Here is a 22,242-nt window from a genome sequence, read left to right on the forward strand (position 1 = left end):
TCTCTATAAAGTGACAATACTTGGAGTGATTTTTCTCGTTGAGCTTAAACATCACTTTCTGAAAACATCCGACCTTTGCCTTGACTCGTGCTGTTGAGAAGAAATTATGAATTTCCTCGAATTGACAAACCGATCGATGTTTTGCAACGGGCCTCATGGCAACAAATATCATCTCCCTGCCTTGGCAATATTTTCTACGGTCATGTATGGTTTTCTTTCTGTAGCGACTACTCTGGCAAACATTTTGATCCTGGTCGCACTTCGCAGAGAAAACAGTCTTAATCCTCCATCCAAACTGTTGCTTTTTAATCTCACAATCACTGACCTTTGCGCTGGCTTTATTTCACAATCAGTAATGATTGCTATGACTCAGACAGGAATAAGCCAGAGCACCTTTGAAGAATGTCGACTGCTGGAATACGTCGCATTTCTGTTAAGTACAATTTTCTCCGGTGTATCTTTGTCGACGATAACCGCCATTTCTGTGGATCGACTCATGGCTCTCTTGTTAGGAATACGATATAGACAAGTTGTCACCATAAAGCGAGTTCGTATTGTCGTCTTTTTACTGTGGGTCCAAAGCCCTTTGGTGGGAGCTGCTTGGTTCTGGAGCATAAGGGCATACGGAATTGCGAGCGGTGTAATGATCATGTTGAAGATAACAATCTCGACTTACTCTTACACAAGAATCTTTCACTATTTTCGATGTCGGCGAATGGCCGTGCAAGATCATGGGTGCCCAGGAGCAGGTGCCAAGCTGACGATGGCGCGGTACAAAAAGACAGTCATCAATTCGCTGTGGGTTCACTTAACGCTAATGTCATGCTATCTTCCTTTTACATTGCTTTCAGTCATAGCGCTTATTCGTGGATTAAACTTAACACTATTTGTGGCACACGTCTCCGCGGTTGTTTTAGTCAACCTTAATTCCTTGCTAAATCCCATTCTTTACTGTTGGAAGATCAAAGAAATTCAAAGAGCCGTCAAGGAAACGTTAAGACAGTTTTGCACTTATTTTGTCCCTTGAAAGGAGTACGGATAAAAAGAAAAGAAAAACGCTCCACAGAAATCCCATGCTAAGGGCACAATATTTTCCGTCAAAACGAAAGCTATTCCCGCATCATTAATTTGATATAGTTTGTCGTGAAAGTCAAGTGATTCGTGAACATTGCAAAACTTAATTTTAATCATTATTTCAGAACCCTAAGTGTAGTCTAAAACTACAGAAAATCTAGTACAATGTAAAAATTTGAAACGGAAAGTTTCATGTATAAAAAAGTTTAAGGGTGATAGATCAAACTTTAATCGGACTATATAGTAATTATTATATTGACACTACAAGTTGTACTACCCTTAACCAATGTTTATGTCAATGTCATTTATCTTGAAATTTACCCAAAAGCCTCTTACTTTGCAGGAAGTGCCCAGAGTGTATTATTTGTACGCGTCAATTAAATTTTGCAGAAGAGGTCAGAGATTGAAAAAATTAATGTCGAGGTACTGCATTGCACATAAGTATATGTCGAAAAACTGCTTGATACAGCGTATTGCAAGGAGTTTAGTTTAAAATTGAATAACACATAAAAGAAAAATTATCACTCAAATCGGTCGCGCTATAGGGCATCTTGTCTTGCAGCAGTAGCTTATTAGATAGTTTCTAGAAGCTTTGAAATTGCAGCCCTAGCACTGAATCAGCTACGACTTTACATCTGCAGCTACAATTGCTGTGGCCAATTTTTCTTTTTCGCGTGGAGGGGAAGAAGGGAAGACTATTTGCCATCGTTTGAACAATCTTCTCACTCCGTTTCTGAGGGTGAAACACAGACAGGAGTAGTTCCCCCATGAAAAACTTTGCATTTCTGACAGCATTTATTTACGTTTTCCCAAATATTGTTTTTGTTCTGCTATAAATAATATATTACACTCCAAGCTTGTGTCTAAAAATGTGCAACCCGCCAAAGGTATAATTCATTCGATTGATAAATAACAATGATTTCAATAAATTATACTCTTTCCATGGATTTCATCACGTCTTACATAAATTTCATTTTGACGTCTTGTATTAAAAACACTTCCCAGAAGATATTTCACCTTCTCTCACAATTTTTTTCAGCTGTAATTGTCCGGTTAACTATATTTATAAGGAGCTCTTTCTAGCTTCCAATCCAATTTCATTCTCAGTTCTTGGAACGGATAACGCTTTTACAAAAAATTATTTCGTTTCCTAACTTTTCAGGGAAAAATTGTTTATTGATGTCACATTTTTATGCTCAGTTTTTCATAATTCCCTTATCCTTTTGAATATTAACTCTGCTGCGTTTATAATATATCTTTGCATTTTACAAGAAAATTGAGACGGTCGTGGGTTAGGAAAAAAAAGGGATTAACTGAAGTATTTAAGGTGAAAATCAATGGTGCATCGGTCAATGAGACAGAATTTCACAGCCACCACGTATCGTGTGAAATAGAGGATAAACCCTGAATTTTTTTTCTTTTTTTTACGTCCTTATTACAACTGCAATCTGCAACATAAATGTTTATGGCAAGTTAGTTGAGCACTGAAGAGCGAATGTATATTACAGTAAATGCGTGAATTACGACAATAACGCAGCTCGCATTGACAACTTGGGTTCACGAAAATTGGGTTAATAAGGTTGCTTTTATTATTTAACCTACAAGATTTTTAATTGTACCAACGAGGCTTTGTTGTGTAAATTATCAAATAAAAAAATGTAAAGAACAGTTATTGAGGAAAATTACGGCGGAAGAACACCCAAATATTTCAGTTTTGACGAAAAGCAACCTTAAGGCAAGGAAAAAAATCCTTTAGTAAATACTACACGGTTAGGTTATCATTCAGACTTACCTAAAACGAACAACATTCATTTCTAAAAATCCTAATCTAATGGCAACTGAAAGAAAACAAAAATAAAGGCATTACTTGTCATAATAGTATAAACTGGTAGGATCTTACTTGAATTGAAGTCTCCCCGCTAACTGATGCAAGTCTACACACAGAATACAATGCTATACGCAGAAGAAACGTAGCTGTGCTTAACACATGACTCGAAATTTAAAGTATTTCTTTGTAAGGAAGTTGCTGTGCGTAATAAGTCCAATCAAGCTACAACAACGTTCGCCGCTATAAAAACAATAACGACGACGACGAAAGATGCAGGAGCAGCTGGTAAGGGCACTCACGAACTTTTCTCCTACTACAACAATAAGCTCAGTCCATGTTCAAACAAACCTTCCATTCCATAGCTTCCCTGACGCATGCGTGCTCTTTCGGGTTAAATCTTAATAAATGACCAATCACGTTGATTAGCTGACGAGACTGAAAAAGTAACAAAGGCAAGAAATTAGATCAGTTAATAACTAAAGGCGTAATGGAACCGACTAACATTTTTAAAATCTATCGCCACAAAAACTGTGAAGAAACAAGAGGAAAAACAACTCGACTTTTTTGTCGAATTCAGTTTGAGAAGTAACTCTTAACTGATTACTACCGGTCAGGTCGCACTCCCCCACCCCTTCGGAAAAAAAAATTGGAAAACGGAGAAAAAGATATACACGACTTTTCCGAGAATGCTGCACACCAGCACGGATCCCAACCAGCTCGTCAAAAACAAACACAATGATTACCTGCTTGTTTGTACTACACATGTATTTTAAAACTACGTGTTTTAAATATCTAACGTTTAGTTAAGGTGATGTGTTCACAACAGCAACTTATAATGATGCAATAGTAACGAAGATCCCAGAGAAACTCCCTCAAACAAGTTCCCCAAAATGAAACTGATCATTTAAGGAAACCAATCGCGATCGACCGAACGAAGACAGATCACGCAATTTTAAGAACGACCGACAGAAGGAAGTATGAACAAACGAACGGATAGGGTGACCGACTGAGTGACTGAAGATAATGTCTGCCAGATTAACTTCTTGACTGGATGACGGACTAATCAAGCAACCCTCCGCTCAATCGCCTAACTAACTGAACAAATTATCGACTGTCTACGATAGATTAATCAACTAAAGGAAGAAGAACAAGAGGACATATGGATAACTGGTTTATTGGAATGTATGCCTCGTAATTTGTAAGATCTGTCTCGATACTTTAAACATCAAAGGATACTTAAAATTAACTTCGAGATAGTCTTGTCTTTCTTTTTCTTCATCGCTGTGTACAATGACGTCACCATTCGGAGTTCCAGGACTTCTCTGCGCAGGTTCGTCCCCTGGAGCAGCCATTTTCTTACAAATATAAAAAGGCACATTTAGTTGCCAGAGAATTTGTGTCTATTTGGTTCTTTCCTTTTTTCAGTTTATAGAGCTGACTTCAGCCACAATTAAAAAATTACCAAAACAAATAATCTTACCAGCTCCCGTTGGAATGCTTTCTTTAATTCTATATTTTTAGCTTGTAGAAGTTTTATTTTCTGTGGAGATAGAGAAATCGCTACTGTAAAACGCAAGGTAAGACAAAACGGGAACAAAAACATGGCTTATTCAGCGCGCTCAACGAAAAGTATTAGTGAAACTTCGTAACAGTTAGTACGTATTGAAAAATAAGTCTGCAGCGTTTTCGTGTATGGCTTAAGAGTTGTGCTTACCATTCATTTACCGGCTATTGTAAAACTTAAAACGCAATAAAATGTTGAGGTGCAAAAAGTAGCTAACGTCAATACAAGAGTTGTAAAATTTGCATTCAAATGAACAACTATTTTGAACTAAACAGTAAACTCAGCACAAAGGGACACGAGATCAGACAGTAGAGAATATTGTTAGCAAAGCAGATTCTGTAGCGTTTTCTTTTTTTCTATCATGATTTTTAGAATGGAGTAATTGACAGTTTAAATGCCATCAATTGGGACCACTCACTTAATTATAAGTGGCCAAATATTAGCATTATCACACTCACGAAAACTCAAGATTGTGCAAAGTTTCTTGTTCAAATGTCTCGTGGTAAGTAACTTCTTTTGTAATGCTATTATTATAACTATTCAAACGAACAAAATAAAGTATAAAATTGATGCAAAATTAAATATAGTTTTATACTTCTTCCGGTACCATACTGTATTTTCCATGAATGTCAACGTGCTGCTTTTATATGTCTGATATGAATTACTACTGCACAGCCTTTATTTGTTTTCTGTTCAAGGTCAGGGTCATTTTGGTGCGGTGATCGTAGAATGACAGAGCAAACAAATTATGGATGCACTAAAAAACGAACGACAATAAAAAAAAAGGCAAACCCCTTTCGCGAGATTTACTTATTTCAGAAAATTTCTAATTATTAGAATTTCTTTCGCGGCAGGAAGAGGACGAAGTAATGAGTGTCCCGACTCAATATCGGCCTCAGGCCCCAACTCCCACCCCACCCCACCCCACCCCCATCACCTTGCGTTCCAATATATCGTCATGGTTACCTTGTCCTTGTCCTCCAGGTCTTTTTCAAGTCGATTGTTATCTTTTCTGAGGTCACGTAACTGGAGTCATAAAAAAACTTCAAATATTAAACGATAAATGTACAAAGCAAACACTAAGCATGGAACAACAAACAATGATTAAAATAGAAAAATCGAGTAAAGCATACCTCGTTTTCATCCAAAAGAAGCATCTGGAAAGAAAGAAAAAATGAAAGTTGTAACAATCTTCCAATAAATAACACATTACTTCATAATCTACATAGTGAATTTATTCGTTCCACAAAAAATAAAACTTTTTTCTGCTCATCTAAGGCGAGCTAAAACCTTCTTGACGCAAATCCTATAAGTGAACATTGGAAAGTGAACAAATGAAGATTTATCATGGTTGGGCGGTGCTAACCAAAACAAAACGCCACTAAAAAGCACTGACTTATCGATAAGAATATGGAGTTCTCTTAATCCTGATCGCCTACCTCTCTTTCTTGAAGCTGCTCTTCCAGTTCCTTAACTCTTTCTCTTAAATTTGTGATTAACTTGTGTGAATCTTTAACGGTGAGAGAAACAAGATGTCATCATGATTTCCATCACTATCTTAACACACGTGTAAATTTCGAATCAAACGGGAATGAGGTTGGAAAATAAAAGTATTATGCTGGTTGTTCTACATATAACCGAGTGTATTTATAACACAAGTTCAACTCGTAAACCAAAATCAAAGTAATAACGACGGCCAAGTAGGCCAAGGAAAATACCAAAGATAAATCGACGAGAAATCAGAGGAAAAACGAAAAAACTGCCTGAGGGGCGGGAAAACGCGGGTGACCCAATCGTGATTAGTGTTAGGCCTTGCACGTGATTGTTTTGGGAGAAAGGCATGGTTTTCTAAACCAATCACAGAGCGAATACAGCAAAAGTAATTTAATGTCGAATTGCCCCTAACATAATTGAAAAATTTCTCCAATATTGGTGATTATCTTTTTCTATTACCCTGACTGTAAACATACATATACATGTTGGGATGGACAACTTGCACATATGATTACAAATTACAGCTCAATTTCTTTTAAGCCCTGTAAAGAAAACATGCACTGCACACCCGTATGCAAACAGCGTCACGGACATTTCAGTTGAACTGAACAATGAAAACTACCGAATGACAAAAACAAAAACTACAAGTGTAGGACCAATCACTAGGACAACCAAACTGCTCACTCACCTCTGCTCTCTGGACTATAAATTCTGTCATTTCCTATATATCTGTTATTTTCTTCATATTGCCTTATCTAAAGACAAATCACAAGATATAATGAATTAAATCTGCTATCAATAACATTTAAACTGTTGTTTGAGGACCGAAACTGGTGCAGAATAAGAGAAGGATGCAGTTGTGATCGCGATCTAGTAAACTGTTTGAACAGTTTTTTAGTAGAGTGTCGAAAAAAAGGAAACCAAAATAATCACAACGGCCAAACAGAGTGAAGGTTAAAATCAACACTGGCCAATGAAAACTTAAGAGAGAGACAGGCAAACTGCTTGAGTCAAGGGAGACACGAGGGGCCACGTCACGATTAATTTTGTTTTGCATGCGATTGGTTAAAAGAATGGCGCCAGTTTTCTGGACCAATCACTAAGCGAAATAAAGCAAAATAGAAAAAATTCCAAGATCCTTTCGATATTCTATTAAAAATTGCTCTGACGCAAATATTATGTTGCATATGGTAGATATTTTATTTGCACAATACTCGTGTTCTCCATAGCAGCAGTTTCAGTTTGATTTGAATTGTTTCAGTGGCTAACCCAGCATTTGCACGAAATGTTTCCTTGGAGGAAAGCGACGACTACTTTTTACGACTGACATCTGACATCCTTTTTAAATCGCATAACTTGATGGTCACTTTTGTTACCTTTGTGGTTGAACGATTTAGTAACTCCTCCTTCTCAGCAACAGCTTTTCGTAGCTCAGATATAGTCTTTTCTCTGTGTTGAAGGAGAAAAAGAAGAAAAAAGACCAAAGGAAGATAGTCATATATATACGAAGGAGGGTGAAAACGGTTTTTCTCGATGACTGCTGTTTGTAACGAAAACTAAGCACCCAACATCTAGATGACAAAGTTTGAACGCCGAAACAAGCCAATCAGGGTCAAGTATCATGTTACCAACTCCTCCGGGTTACCTGAGAAACGTCTCGCTAATCATAATATAATAATAAAAATATATTTAAAATAATACCTCTGTTTTAAAACTTCTTCTGCATTCTGGTAACGATCCTTGAGAACAGAATTAAAACTGGTTAATAATACAAACAAATTCTGAAATTCAGAATGATCAATATAAATTGCATATCCTAGTGATGTGTATACTGAAATTGCATTGATAAGATATGTTTAACTGAACGTTATAGCGTGTTTAGGTATCCCAAAGACTGCTGTTGGTAGGTAAGGTTGTATTGTGACCAAAAGCTGAGTACTTCATTCTACCCTAACTTATTCTTGTGTCAGTGATACATAAAGCGACTAGATGAAGTGTGCTTCCCCACGGATGGGACGCTACTACATGGCAGGTTTATTCAAATGTCACTAAAAAGTGAGTTAAACCCCGGAGAGCACCAATGAAGAGGAGAAGCTCAAATGGGCTTAAGGGAGATAACTAGTAAAACGTCCTCTGCCGTGGTGAACGTTTCAACCTAGAATTATTCATCACCGTGTCAACCATCTCTCGTTTGTACAGCAATGTGACATGAAGCCAGGTAGTACCTTTGTGTTATTCAGCTCTTCCTTGAGGTTCTCGAGTGCTTCAGGACCGAGGTTACTCACAACATGAGAAGGTGAATCAAGCTGTAATCGCCAGAGAGATAACAAAATGAAAAGAGTTGCATGCACACGAAAAGTGTTTAACGCAGTTCCCGAGGATTGTGCGTCAACACGCAGCAAAAGATGAAATAAAATTGAGAGAATATTTCTTACATTTTCTATTTTATCAAAGTAAAGGGTGCTCTCTAGTGAAGGTTTAAAAAGAGAAATGGGAGCCAAAAGTTAAAGCTACGCTGACATTTACGTGATATATCGGTATACAAACGAAATCAGTCTAGAGAAAGAATCGAGAGAATGTCTGCCGTAAGGATAGCTCATTTTATTGGGCTGATGTTTCATTGGGAAGCTTAACTCAATGGATAGAGGCAAGGATAGAAACAGAATTTTGGGAGCAGAACAAGGATTGTGGAAGCATTCTCTGTCGCGATGCACCTTGTTCCACAACATTTGTAAAAAAACATTTCCAGGTCTCCTCCCTCGTTTAAAATCGTTGCTTTCTCACCTTACTCTCTTTAAAACAAGTTAACAGATTATTTTTCTCCTTTAGTGTCTCCTCAAATTTAGCAATCTGAAAGCATGGCAAATTACGTGCAAGTTCTTGAGTTAATTCAGTTGAAACGTAAAACAGATTATTAGTTAAGTCATTTAAGACTTAGAAGTGCAACAAAGACCAGAGAAATTTAAATCTAGATTCATTTCAACTTCCATGTACATTTAAACTCGCATTTCATAATGGAACTTAGCTGACAGCTGATAATAAAGATTTTTATTTTATTTTCTTTAATTAGTGATTACCTCCCCAATGTAAGTGCTATACATGAACAAGAAACTTGAACACTGTGCAAGTCAAAGAGGTTTAGATTTGGTAACTTTTATATTGGTAAGACCTGACTTTTTAAGTTTACATTCACTGATTGAACAAATCTTAAACTCTAGCCCTTATCCGGGAGCTTTGCAAAAATTTAGGGCTATATGTACAGTTAGAGCTGCCTTTCACAAAACGATTTCAGAATTCAGCTCTAGAACTTTATCAAAGTAATCATTCTATCTTCATTAGTTTCACTCCCACCACATTACTAACAAGTATAAGTATGCACACTGTGCTGCGATTTTTCAATTTCGTGTCTTTGTGATTTCAAGCAGTTTCATTGAACAGAGATTGGCTAACCTGGCTTTTGAGCTCATTTGTTTCCCTCATAGCGTCCTCCAAGCACAGTGAAACTTGCCTGTTCTCCTCTGCCTTGGACAGAAGTTCGTTCTGTAGAGAAACATCAATATCTATTGACTTAATGAACTTCATTTTGTATCGATTCTATACACGAGAAATCTGACTGTACTGCCTGGAAACTGAATCTGTTCTCTATTCAAGCCCTTAACCCGATGCGGAAATTACACAAATACATGATAATTTGATAATAAGACTAGAATCGTTTTTTCCCCTAAACTTCTCGAGACGTTTTGCCTTTTTCTCTGTGCTCTCATTCTATCTGTCATCAAAATATTTGCAAACTGAGACATCCGATGATACACCCCAACAGTTCGAATTCAGGATCTCCATCAAAGTTCTTCGAATCCTAAAAATGGATGATCGACTCTTCTTGCACCTTGTGTCAGTTCTCCTTAGAATGGCACTTCAACAGCCCGCCCATATCACATGAACCCTCCACTGAACTCAGTTCCCGATTATTGTGCTCTCCATATCTGCGGTCTGGGCACGATCCAACACTTAAATACTTCACCACTTGATTCTTTAAACTTCCTACCTATTCTCGAAAATGTTAAGTTTTTTTTTTTTATCTCAAAAGGTCCTAAACAGAGTGTGTCTCTAGCCAGGAGTTACTCATTTCACTATTCCCACCTGTAGCTGCTCTTTTTCCTCCTCCAAGTCAGCTATTTGTTGCTTATACGCGTCCTCCTGTCTGGAATACTCATTCTCGATCATTTTTAGCTGGTCCTATCAGAAAGCAATTACAAGAAAATACTTTGATAAAGTTTAAAACGAGGCTGAGTTTCTCCCTCTTGTTATTTCAAGACCTGTACATAACTCACTTTCAATATGATGATCAAAAAAATTTTTAAAAATTGTTTCGAGGGCAAACGCTTACTGCTCTTACCAGCTTTGTTTGCATTTCACTCTTTTCTTTTTCCCGAGCAGCCTCCAAACGCATCACCTTATAAAGAAGACGGGGTGCATGTGGTTGGATGAGAGAGATAATCACTACATAGAAATACTGTGGAAAATAAACCTAAATAGCTGTCTCAATTGCCTCCAATAAAGCACACAAAAAGCTAACCGCACTTTATAGGTTCTTGAAAGCTATAGTTGGACTAACTATTCATATGCAAGACGTTCGCATGCCTGCATAAACAGTGCACATAAAAAAAAAGGTCAAAAGAGCGGTATAAGCAGTATAAACAAGTACCTGTCCTTCTAAGCTCGCTGTTTGTCTGTCTGAGGAGCGTTTTCCTGACAACGATTCCTCCTTTAATATGGCCAATTCCTGCTCAAGTTGAAAGTTCTTCAAAAAATATTTGAAAAATAATGCCTTTTAAAAAAGTAGGCGGCAAAATGTCTCTAGAATTTGAGCCAAGCTCGCCGGAGAACAAAACATGCAATTGGTCGACCAACACTGTGCTCCAGTTCGACTGATCGGGTTATCATCCTATCAGTAACGAATTTCTCATCATGACGACCTCTTCTACTTTTAGAAACAGAGTAAGTTGCTTTGCAGTGATACTTTATGATATCTTAAACTTTTGTGGCAGTTTTCATACTGCTACCGATGCACAACCGACATCTTATTCGCAGCTTAATTCTGCTCATATCTGCAACAGGCACGGTCTTTTACAGGAACTTGTTTTTTTTCATTTTGTCCCGCTTAAAAAGAAGTTAGGTGCTTTAGGTGTCAAGGATCTTCTAGTGAAAAGACACCCACTGAGCTCGTGGTCATGAACTTGATTAAACTTTTATCGAGTCAATACAAGTAGTTTGCCCTGTTTATCAGAAAGTTATTGAAAACCAATATCTAATTAACGTACAATGATCACCCTGGGTGATGATGGGTAATTGCCGTACAGAACACGCCCCTGGACAGTTTGTCGCAGCTTTCCAGTGCATCGGGTTTCAGGTCGCTCTGACGCTCTGCCAGTTTCGAGCTAGTCAACGCTTTCCCGCCCACACCACCCTTATTTGTTTAGTTTGTTGATCTCTAGCGCCAGCGTCTCGTTCTGCTTGTCAATCAACTGTGTTACCCAAACATTGTGGTCTGTGTTTGATATGAATAGTAATTAAATGAAACAGCACCAGTGATAACATACTTGACTTTTCCAGCTTTCGTAATCCTGGTCGTATCTTCGTTTGCACTCGGTAAGTTCTGATTCCTTTCTTTCCAATCTTTCATTTAGAGTGCTAACCTAGAGAGTACATTTAAATAAACAGAATAAAATTCTAATTCTTTGACAGTTCCAATCTCAATATTTAGATATAAGTCCTCTGATTTTCTTAAAATGATTGTTCTTCTATACCATACTGTTAATTAAATCAATAATAAGAAAGAGTTCAGGTAATCTTCACAGTCTACCATTACGACAACACAAATGTGCAATAAATAAAAGTTTGAAAGGCCCAAGGAATTATGGAGTCTTAAGTTAAAGAACTCTTACAATTATGAGGAAAGAAATTCCTTGAAAATATTCTGTTTTCGAAAGAACAAAAAAAAAACTAAAAAAAACGACAAGAAAGATTATTACCAGAGATCCCAGAGTGTTAGTTCGATCGTTTGAGTTCGCCCTCAATTCATTGAGTTGATCACGAGTTTCACGGAGCCGATTCTCAAGCTGCTCTCTCTGCAATTAAGATTGAAACCAACAAATTATTATACCACATGGAGAAGAAACGAGAACTTCTTATAATCACATGTACAGTCACAAGGAGCACTATAAACCAACATGTACCTCTTTTTCAATAGCTTGAACCTGATCGTTACCCGAAAGCTTGCTATCGTCAACTCTAGAACAGGGAACAAAACTCATCAGAATAAAGAGAGGTACGTGGAAAAGATACATAGTAACCACATTTAGTTGGAATATTGCTAAACTGTGCAGCAGGAAAAAGCTCACAGAACATTTTGTTTACTGAGTTACAAAAAGAGTGCCAAAAAGCTTTTGAAGACTTGCAACTGCTTGCCGACATACATGTGAATGTGCGCATTGTATGCATTTGTGCACGAAAACACGAAAAGACAAATCGCATAGAAGGTGAAATTGTAACACGCTACTGGAGAAAAGGCCTTGCATCTGCTTTCTATTCTTGTCAGAACCACACCAAATTTAACAACTCTAAAACAAAAGCTTAGGAGATGAAACCACTCTCACCTTTGTTGTAAATCGCCTACTCTTTCTTTCAACTGAGCGATTTCTCCTTCGTTTTGCTCCAGTTCCATCGAGACCTATGGTTACGCAAAAAGTAGTAAGGCTTTAAGAAAAAAACAAAAAACGCAAGTCGGATTCCTGACAGGTGCGATAAAAAATTATATGTAGCTCATCATACCTTGTTTTTATACAAAGCGTGCGTCTGCCTCAGGTTAGCCAATTCCTCGTCTTTAAGACGAAGGGACTTTTCGACTCTATCGAGCTGCACTGATTTCTGCGAAAACATATTTATTTTAATAGGTATGTACACTTTTAGGTATACTGTATTGACCACTTCCCTGATAAGGCTTTTCAGGACAAAGAAAAAAAAGTGAAATATTGTGAATAACATAGCGTTTTAAAACTCCAGCTGTTAAAGCTTGAGATTATCCATAACAGAGAAATAAAAAAAAAACGAAGCTCAAATCAATTAAGTAACGTTTGAATATAAAATTCAAAAGTTTATCTATTCTTATATTACAGCCTACAACGTTTATGAACATCAGAACATTGTAGTATACCATGACGGTATAAGGGTCACTGCATTTGAAGCTAACCAGCTTTGTTAAAAAGTTAAAGCCGCGGCCCTACACCTCAAGACAAGTCCTGTCTCTCTTCTGGGCGTACATGACATGCAGACTGTCGATAGCGTTCTTACCTGTGTTAATTCATTCACAGTGTTTTTAAGTTCGTCGCAAAGAGAGGTCTTCTCTTTTTCGAGACTTGTTACTCGTGCCTGCTGTTGTTTGTCACGGGACTCGAACTTTGTCCTTTCAAAACAAAAAGAAGCGCCTCAGACAAGGACAAAAACTGGCCGCGACATTGTAAAGGAAAACAACAGTTTCTTGTGTCACTTCAGAGGCCGTGTGCATCACTGATACAACAGTTAAGAACAAACAAAGAGAGTGCACATCACAAAGGCAAAGTGAGCACGCATCACTGACGCAACAGTCAAACACAAAGAGAGCGCGCATCTCTGACGTAGCATTCAAAAACAAAGGAGCGCGCATCTCAAACACAACAGTCAAAAACAATCAAAGCACATATCTGACGTAAAAGTAAAAATAAGAGAGAGCAACACTGGCCTTGCAGTCAAAAACAAACCGAGTGCGCATCATTGACGCAACAATTAAATACAAACGAAACGGAACAGTCAAACACTGATTTTGTCTGCTCCAAACATCCTCTGAGTGCAATACTATTAATTTAGCGGAAGATCAAGGAAAGTAAGATGAATCATGAAATGTATAATATACCGCTTTCGAGTAGTGTACTGTGGAATATTCCTGGAATAAATTATTTTCTGAGTATACGTGAGTCTCAACATGAGCGCGTTTACCGTTCACAAACTTTTAGCGGGTATAAGATCGCAACGCAAGCTACGTGTAAAACTGAATAAAGGGGTAAGTTTCTAAAGAAACTGTGGTGCTGCGTCGGTGGGAGAGTATAGCAGGTAATTTATTGTTAACAACTGGGTTGAAAACGTAAATTAGCGTTAGCCCTTCGTCGGAGCGAAGGGCTAACGCTCGAAACGTCAGCTTTTTTACCCTTTACGGTGGCTAATTTACGTTTTCAACCCAGTTGTTAACAATAAATTACCTGCTACGTGTAAAACTGTCGCATATACAACGGCTTTCTTGCTATCTGATTGGCAGTTCCTATGGTATGGAATGGATTGCACACATGTACATGTAGTAAACCGACACAAGAAAATATTAAATACTGCACATGAACACAAACCTTTCTCGAGCCAAGTCATCTAAACGCTCCTGAAGAGAAGCCAATTCTCCTTTCTGTTCAAGGTAAGATTTGTCCAAGTCCTCTATTTGCTGTAGCAAAAAGACAACATAGATATGATTTTCTACAGTTGAGGAAATCCATTATTTTACTTTCATTACGATTTAATATCCTAATCTAAGAGATCAGCATAAAACAATCTGAAGGATCTGGAATAGAATCGATTAATACGATAAACATTCACAATGGGTAAAATCTCTAGTAATAATGCACTTGACTTTAGTTTAAATTTAGCCACTAGCATTTATTACTTATTTCAAAACCTAAATGTGTGAAAGCTTAGTGAAAAAAATGACTTTTTAAATATATTTAATTCAATGTGTCAACTCGTTTTAAGTGTATAACAATGCTGTTTGTAGCAATTCACTGTTATCAAAAAATTTTTAAGATTTCTTACCTTGCTTTTTTCAAATATTTCTGCAGCTTTGCGAGTGGCGTCGGTTTGGTACTGAATAAACTATTTAGAAGTTATAAAATGGGTAATTTTTACGGATTCTATCAACTGGATTCCGTCAAGTTTACCATGTGAAGTATGTAAGTTATACAGATGTTTAAAATTGTACAGATCTCCACTTTAGGTGAAAGATGCGATATATGACTATGGTATGTTTTAAGAAGTCTTTACTCTTTAGAGCACAAAAGGGATGAACGATTCCAAATATAAAACCCGAGATTTTTTAGCAAACTACCTCCTAACATTAGGGAGTCTAACACCTTGTCAGTCTTCCGCAAGAAATTGTTTACTTATTTCTAGGATACGTTCAGTGCTAATTTTTTATCGTAATTAATTATTTTTATTATGAGTTAAGAGCAATTTTTTTGGTAATTAGTCTTTGATACTGATTTTTTTGAACAAGGTAATTAATTAACTATTAGAAACTTTGATACTTCAAGGCGGTTTTGTAAGGATATAAGGAATCTTGTACAGCTGTCCACAATTCATTGGATTGACTTGTGCAATGTAATGTAATTTGAAATTTGTATTAAAGATTACAGAGATGAAGTTAGTTCTCATTTTATAACCGAAGCTGAAGCATGTCATAATACAGGCTGGCCAATTTGTTTGTTGACAAAAAATTAATCACAATAATTATTTCAAATTGCTGTGTTCTCGAGAGCTTTGACTGCATTGTCACCCTAAGGATGTTCCTAAAAATGTATCGATTTGCCTCTATCTGATGTACAGAGTAAGTGTTTCATAACACTTTAAAAATAAACAGCATGGTACTGTAAAGACACATGCAATAGTACTCTTTTTTTGGTATCTTCAAAAATTTCCATGAGTGATAGCAAACTGGGCTTCAAGAGTACTTCAACAATATCTTTTCTTCCTAATATGCAATTTCTTAAATTAAATCATTTACCAAGACAAATTGTGATAAAAAATAATAGAGAATGTGTTTGGTTGCTAACTAAAAATGTGTAAAAGGATCTTTATGCTTAATAGTCAAGTCAACTGATGTAAGATCAGACAACTCAACTGTTTTTTGTCCAGGAATTTATTTTCTCACATTTGTTAATTCATTTGCTTAATGACATTTCTTTTTATCGCAACCAATTCATTCTTTATAACTGTGATCATTTATTTATTTATTCATTTGCATATATAATCATTTATTAAAGTTTTAACTTGCCTATTTTTTTTCATTCAGTCATCATGATTCCATTTCACACCTTTCAATTTAAATTTTTGTTACAGTTGCATTGGAACAAGAAATAATAAGACCTTGTCACAATGCCTCAAGTGTCATTGCAGAATGATTTTCAAAAATTCATGTCTGATTTAGTAAAGAAATTCCAAGGAGAGGTCAAGAGCACAGAAATCAAGCCATATTGACTACTTACCACATAAACACCTGTGGAATTATTTCTCTGGTTCATCACTGATGACATTTACAGTTTAAGAATTCTTAATAGCAGCGCAAAAAAGCAATACACATGTAATACTGTTAAACAGTGGAACAATGTTAATGATTTAGTCTGCTTTCCCACTTTGACAAAGTAAAAGGGGAGTTACTTTCATTGATTTTGGCATGAAGAAATCCATGCCTTACAGCTTCAGAATTGGTAGCAAGGAAAGTTTAGCTATTTAATTAATTCAACATTCTAATATTTTGACAATTTAGTATTTCATAGAGCCATGGAAGAGACTAACGCCTTTGGCTGTTATTAGGTGCGCTATCCAAATAAAATTTCAGTACTGCTACAGTTTAAGGGTAGTTGCAAAATGCAAAACCTACCAAGGACTTCATCTTGGTGAGTTCTTGCTGTTGGAGTTGGTTAAGTTCATTCAAGTCTGCATAGCGAGTGCTTTCCTAAACCACCAGAATGTTTTATAAACTTAGAACTGATATCTTCAAATTTTTAAATTTAATTGCCATGTACCTTATTTTAACTTATAACACAGCTTTACAAAAGCACATGCTCTGACTGACTATAATATGCATGACCCATTTCCTATGTTGGTTGCATGCTGATATCAGTTTGTTTTGCTTTTTTTTTCTACTGGAAAAGGAAGATGTAGTACAAGATTTATTTTCATCGAAACAAATTCCACCAGTGCCCTGTAATGCCATTGTCTAAATTGCAAAATACTCAAGAAAAGTGTGTTTGAATTTGATAATTCATGCAGACTCCAGGTATTTACAGGTAAATCCAGGACAAAAAATTATTATACAAATGTAAACAAAAGCTCTCTCAAATCAGTGAGTACATTCTTTAACCAATAATAATCATCATCAATAACAGCAGAGCCAGTTAATTTAGGTCTGAGCTAGATTTTTAGAGATTTTAAAAAAGGCAACAATCTGATCTTACCAAAGTTAATTCCTTTAGTTTACTTTCAAGTTCCTAAAAGTTTAATTCCAAACATTTTAATGATTTCATACTTTGATAAACAGTAGTTCAGAAAATGAGGAAATTTTAAAATAATTATTTCATTTTAGAATCAGTTAGTATAAGGCAGGACAAGAGAGTTGGTACAATATTAAGTCAGACTTTTTTATATTTCCCAATCTTGCGACTCCACAGAAATTCAAGACCTGTATGGCCCAGTTGTTTGAAGGGTGGCTAACACTATTCCCTGAAAAAATCTCTCTTTGCGGTACACTTCTGATAATACTCATCCTCTGGGTAGGGGTTTATCTGCTGGATAGCGTTTTCCAGTCTTACAACAAGTAGGCCTGGGTGTGTGACACCATGGAGAGACTGCTAAATGTTGCTGTGCATATCCAAATACAGTATATTCAAAGTGTCTAAACTATACTTTTCTTTAATGCAACTTTTAGAAATTTGATTTCACTAAAAATTCAAGGAACAGTCTGCATGAACATTTCTAAAGTGTGCATGAACATTGCTATTATAAAACATAGTAACACCACACACTGTAGTTTTATAATCTAACACATTGTAATATTTCTCTTACAGAAATCAATAATTCTTTGGACTACATTATTGCACCTATGTGTAGGGCAGTTTCATTACCACTGTCAACAAATATAATCTGTCAGCAATTGGAACTTTTGCAAAATGGCAACAGGAGATTTCATAGTAATCTCAAACTGTATGTCTGAGTACAGCAGCTCATGTACAATGAACATGTAGCTACTGTTCATTTTACAGGATTGAATCAAAGTATAATGTGCTGTAATTGTATGTGGCATACTTGCATGACATAACTCTCTGTTGTGTACTACATTCCACAACAGCATAAAAACACCATCCTCTGAATTTAACAACAATCTTGAAAATCAATGAGAGAAAAAATCTGCTATAAATCCTTAAATATGGAAAATTCTAACGCAACTGTAAATAGCATATTTGTAAATTAACTGTATTCAAAATTTAAAAATAGCATTTAACTTTCAAACAATTAATTATGAAAGCTAGAACCATAAAAACAAAGATCATGGGAACAAAAACTAGTTAAAGTTTAATACATCTATACCATTATTACTTGATATAAAGTTACAAACACACTGTTAGTAATACCTGATTTTTTTCATCTAGAGTCTTTTCAAATTCATTTTTCATCTTCCTGGATTTCTCTTCAAACTCCATATTCATACTTCTTAATCTCATAGAGTGCTCTGTAATGTAAAGTTGACATTTCAGTTCAAGGTTTACTTTATAATTTGTTATACCGTCCAGCCATCAGACTGGATCTGAGGTGTCTTCAGTTTCTTAGCATTGTATAAATGATTATGCTTTTCTGATTGTTGCACAAAACATATTTTACAACTATACAAGTCATGTATGTAGTGATTTGACAATGAAAACACTCATGACAATCAGAGTAAACTATATGTCATGCAAATGGAAAAAAGAGCAAAAAATATATCTGTCATTGACACAGTGTTGCAAAGGAAATAAACAAAGGCCAGAGAAATGTCAACTAAATGGTAAAAAAGAGGAACAATATCTCAGTCACAGAATGCAACAAAGGGAGAATTAAGAATAGCCTGAAAAGGCAGGGTAAAGTATTTGATCTTGAGATTTTCAAACAAATCAAGCTTGTATCACAGACCAAATTTAGTTTCTGTACCATTGTGATGAATGGTAGTAGCATTCAAGGTGTTTACCAGCCATCAGATATTAGAAAATTTCCCGCTGCAGCACAAATTCTCAAGTTGAATTTCTTTGATTAAACCAATTTTTGTGGAGAATGTCCCATAATGATTGCCTCACACTTTTCTCCTTTTGTGGAGAATGTCCCATAATGATTGCCTCACACTTTTCTCCTGAAAAGTTTGAATATCACTGCTTATCAAGAAGGTGCATCTGGTTTGGGTAATATTTTTTAGTTGTATTACACATGGCATGCACATACATTCAAAAATTTGTTGCTGTGATTACCTTCCTTCTGCTTTTCAAGAGCACCTTCAAGGGATTCCTTAACTCGGGTTTGCTCCCTCAGTAGACTTGCCATATCTAGAAAAACAGGTAAAACAGAAACAGCAATGCAACTGAGCAAGTACAGCTTGAAAGATCATAGAGTCATAATGTTTGCTGCTTACCCTGATCACACTGATCAACTACATGTGTAGTACTTAATAAATCTACAAACAGGATGGGTTCATTTAAAGGAGTTTTTGAATATCTGTTCACCTGCAATCTTTGCTTCCAGTTTACTGACTTGATCCCCTTTCTTCGCCAACAAATGAAGAATTTCTTCCTTTGATGACCGAGAGTTGACCTGCAACAACAAAAAAAATATACATTTTCACACAGTTCCAGCTCCTCCAAATGGACACCACCACAAGGAATCAAAAAAGTTGTGGTAATTAAGGTTTGAAGCTATAATCTTTAACATATGCCTAAGAGACCTCTTTTTGTGATTAAATATAGCATATGAAATTTAATCAATTCTCGCACCACCCCCAAAATGTTTCTTTCCTTGTTGATATGCATTGTTGATAATAGTGATTTGTCTGTACTTTTACACATATATCAACATTCTTCTGCTTTACATGAGATTTCAAATTACATGTAGCTTATTTAAGGCATAAAATTTTGAGACTGCATAAATGATCTTTCACAAAGGATTAAATTTGAAGATTTAATTCTAAAAGAAAAGTTTTGGCAATTAAAGAAGACAAAGGATGTTTACAAGTTTAGTATTTTAAATATACATTTAAAGAGAATCTTAATGAGCTGAGTGCTTAAGTATCCTTTTATACCAAAAAGAAGTTATAGATCACAAATGTAATTACTATCATTTTCCATTTCAAAACAGGTAAAAATTGGTTTACTGATTGGTGTCAATTATGCATAGGGAAATAATGAGATGAGAAACATCTTAATAAGATCTCTTTCAGACCAGACAGAATGCCAAGTCTTTTCTTTGAAATCAGCCATTACAGATTTGAAGGAAACCTGTGGTAAAAACACTGTACCTAGGAGCACTACATTGTGCACCAGAGCATGAACAGCCATAAACCCACCCAAGCAAGGATGAGGTAGATACATGTACAACTTTACATGTATGTAAATCAAAACCTTTTATTTACAAATGTAGAGGAAATTTGGTGACATTTGCTAAAGTATAACTCTCAATACAACTTTCAATCAAATTTGAACCTATATACGGTCGAACAAAGTGAATCACTCCTACCAAACATTCGTGATTCATTATTTATGACCTCTGTTATTTTGAGTCAACTTACATCAGATCAACAACAGAACGCATTTTTTAAAAAGGATAGCTTTGTCGTGTTACTGTATTGCCCTGCTAACACATTCCTTGAAACGATAAGGGAATTCTTCATCACTATTTTTACCTTTAAAGAGTGGTAATGAGTTGGCAACGTGGAATATCTATCATAATTTAATTCACCGCGACCAAGCCACAATTCTCGCCATATGGGCAAAAGAGCATCAAGCTTTAGTACTAATTCAAAAGAAAGTATTCCTCCATTTACAAAGTCACCATTTTTTGCCGAAACAAATGATATCCTACAACTTTTTCGGCTCTGGGACATGGTGTAGTCAAGGTCACAGCGAAACAATGCATGATATTAAAAAGTCATGAGAGGAAAGGCAACAAGACAACGAGAAACAGAGCTCTAATGGTCAAACTAACACTACTACACACCGAAAAACCCGGAGGTTCGATGGGCGTCCCAACTGGAGTCGCGGCTGATCTGCTCGTGAAAGAAGCATGTCTTGATACATTAAGCCCTGATGAAACAGTACTGCTTTCGCTGAGTAGTGATTCCCTTGATTCGTACAAGCTACTCGCATTGCTGAGTCTTCGCCTTTCCCATTTGTTCTCCGTCCATCCATTGACTTTAGCTCGTCGAACACTCGGACTAGAAGGCAAAGAGCGGCTGGAGTCTGAGGTTGATTCCTCTTCGGCGATTTTCTGCTTGAGTTTTGCAAACATTTATCGAGAATTTTAAGAGACTTCGCTAATTCTTCCACTCATAGTGTAAGCGTGCCGCTCTCAGCTGTTGATCCAGTCTAATTCCGTTTCCGCTCTGGTCCCCGGCCTTTGTTTACGCATCCTCTACACAGGGCGCTGCTCAGGATATTGCAGGCTCATACGGAAGCGGAAGTGAAAGATGTTTCGTTCACTTCCTTTTCCTTGATAATAATTTACCACCAAATTTTGAACCCATAAGCTTGGAAGAAACATTTTTCACGCGGAAAGCTTTAACTTTCTGTGATGTAAGCAGGAATGTTTTTCCTTTGTTATTAACCGCAGAAACTAAAAGTTTGTTTTTTCAGTATACGTTATTTAGTAACATGGAAAGTCTAACCCCTGTATGATCCTGTATGTCTCTGGTGGAAAGAATAGGAAACTTGCCATAGATGACGATGACTGAGACTTCTAAGAAATTTTCTTCTCTCTTTGACAGTAATCTGTAATCTAGGCGATGTTCAAGGTAATTTAGGATGGGACTGGGAGAGAAATAAAAGAGATCAAGAGATTATGAGGCAACCTTTTTTGGCTGAAGAAAGTCAAAGAAGCTTACGTGGCTGGAAAATATGCAGGAACAAGGGAGGTCAATTACAACGGTATATCGGTGAAAGACTCTTGAGAAAAGCCAAGGCATTAAATTATAAGTCATTCACAATAAAACACAAGCACCTGGGCTCGGTTGTTCAAAAAGCGGTTAGTGATATTCCAGGGTTGACAGTTTAACTTTTCCTCGATTTCTCTCGAAATAAAGCGTGTTGTAGGACTTACATTGGGGTTTTACCTCAGCGCGAGAAAAACTAAAGGAGAGACAAAAGAAACAATTAAAATTGTTTGCAAAGCTTCCACTGACTAAACCAGAAATTGTTAGATA

At 36.4% G+C, this 22,242-nt stretch overlaps 2 protein-coding genes across 4 annotated transcripts; one reads left to right on the forward strand and one right to left on the reverse strand.

The window, feature by feature from the left end:
* The first annotated feature begins 202 nt into the window (after positions 1-202).
* On the forward strand, positions 203-1,027 carry LOC136280275 (melanocortin receptor 4-like). Its single transcript, XM_066165268.1, has one exon. The coding sequence runs from the start codon at positions 203-205 to the stop codon at positions 1,025-1,027; it is 825 nt and encodes a 274-aa protein (XP_066021365.1).
* Positions 1,028-1,052: 25 nt separating this feature from the next.
* On the reverse strand, positions 1,053-21,412 carry LOC131785664 (golgin subfamily A member 1). Of its 3 annotated transcripts, XM_059102595.2 has the most exons (30): positions 21,042-21,412; positions 19,556-19,643; positions 19,304-19,378; positions 18,440-18,537; positions 14,847-14,906; positions 14,393-14,481; positions 13,311-13,422; positions 12,792-12,887; positions 12,617-12,690; positions 12,197-12,251; positions 11,993-12,088; positions 11,561-11,656; positions 10,666-10,761; positions 10,357-10,413; positions 10,101-10,196; positions 9,411-9,500; positions 8,745-8,810; positions 8,186-8,266; positions 7,662-7,699; positions 7,337-7,409; positions 6,649-6,715; positions 5,906-5,976; positions 5,600-5,623; positions 5,433-5,492; positions 4,383-4,442; positions 4,139-4,257; positions 3,646-3,694; positions 3,251-3,337; positions 2,867-2,912; positions 1,053-2,522 (listed from the first exon to the last, which is right to left on the reverse strand). In XM_059102595.2, exons 1-29 carry the CDS (start codon positions 21,330-21,332, stop codon positions 2,898-2,900), a joined length of 2,379 nt encoding a protein of 792 aa, XP_058958578.2. In that variant the 5' UTR covers positions 21,333-21,412; the 3' UTR covers positions 1,053-2,522; positions 2,867-2,897. The 3 variants fall into 3 exon arrangements, with proteins under 3 accessions (XP_058958578.2, XP_066021990.1, XP_058958579.2); XM_066165893.1 differs by lacking the exon at positions 8,745-8,810; XM_059102596.2 differs by lacking the exon at positions 14,847-14,906 and having other exon boundaries at positions 1,055-2,522.
* Positions 21,413-22,242: the final 830 nt, after the last annotated feature.

This window comes from Pocillopora verrucosa, chromosome 4 (assembly GCF_036669915.1).
Source record: "Pocillopora verrucosa isolate sample1 chromosome 4, ASM3666991v2, whole genome shotgun sequence".
Taxonomy (NCBI): domain Eukaryota; kingdom Metazoa; phylum Cnidaria; class Anthozoa; order Scleractinia; family Pocilloporidae; genus Pocillopora; species Pocillopora verrucosa.

Bases quoted from the DNA above. Each gene is read 5' to 3' on its own strand.
- LOC136280275 (XM_066165268.1), top strand. From the start codon at position 203: ATGTATGGTTTTCTTTCTGTAGCGACTACTCTGGCAAACATTTTGATC.
- LOC131785664 (XM_059102595.2), bottom strand. From the start codon at position 21,332: ATGTTTGCAAAACTCAAGCAGAAAATCGCCGAAGAGGAATCAACCTCA. The intron at 19,644-21,041 runs GTGTGTAGTAGT...TTGTTGTTGCAG, and splicing joins TCGAACCTCCGGGTTTTTCG to GTCAACTCTCGGTCATCAAA. The intron at 13,423-14,392 runs GTTTGTGTTCAT...TTGTTTTGAAAG, and splicing joins GATGACTTGGCTCGAGAAAG to GACAAAGTTCGAGTCCCGTG.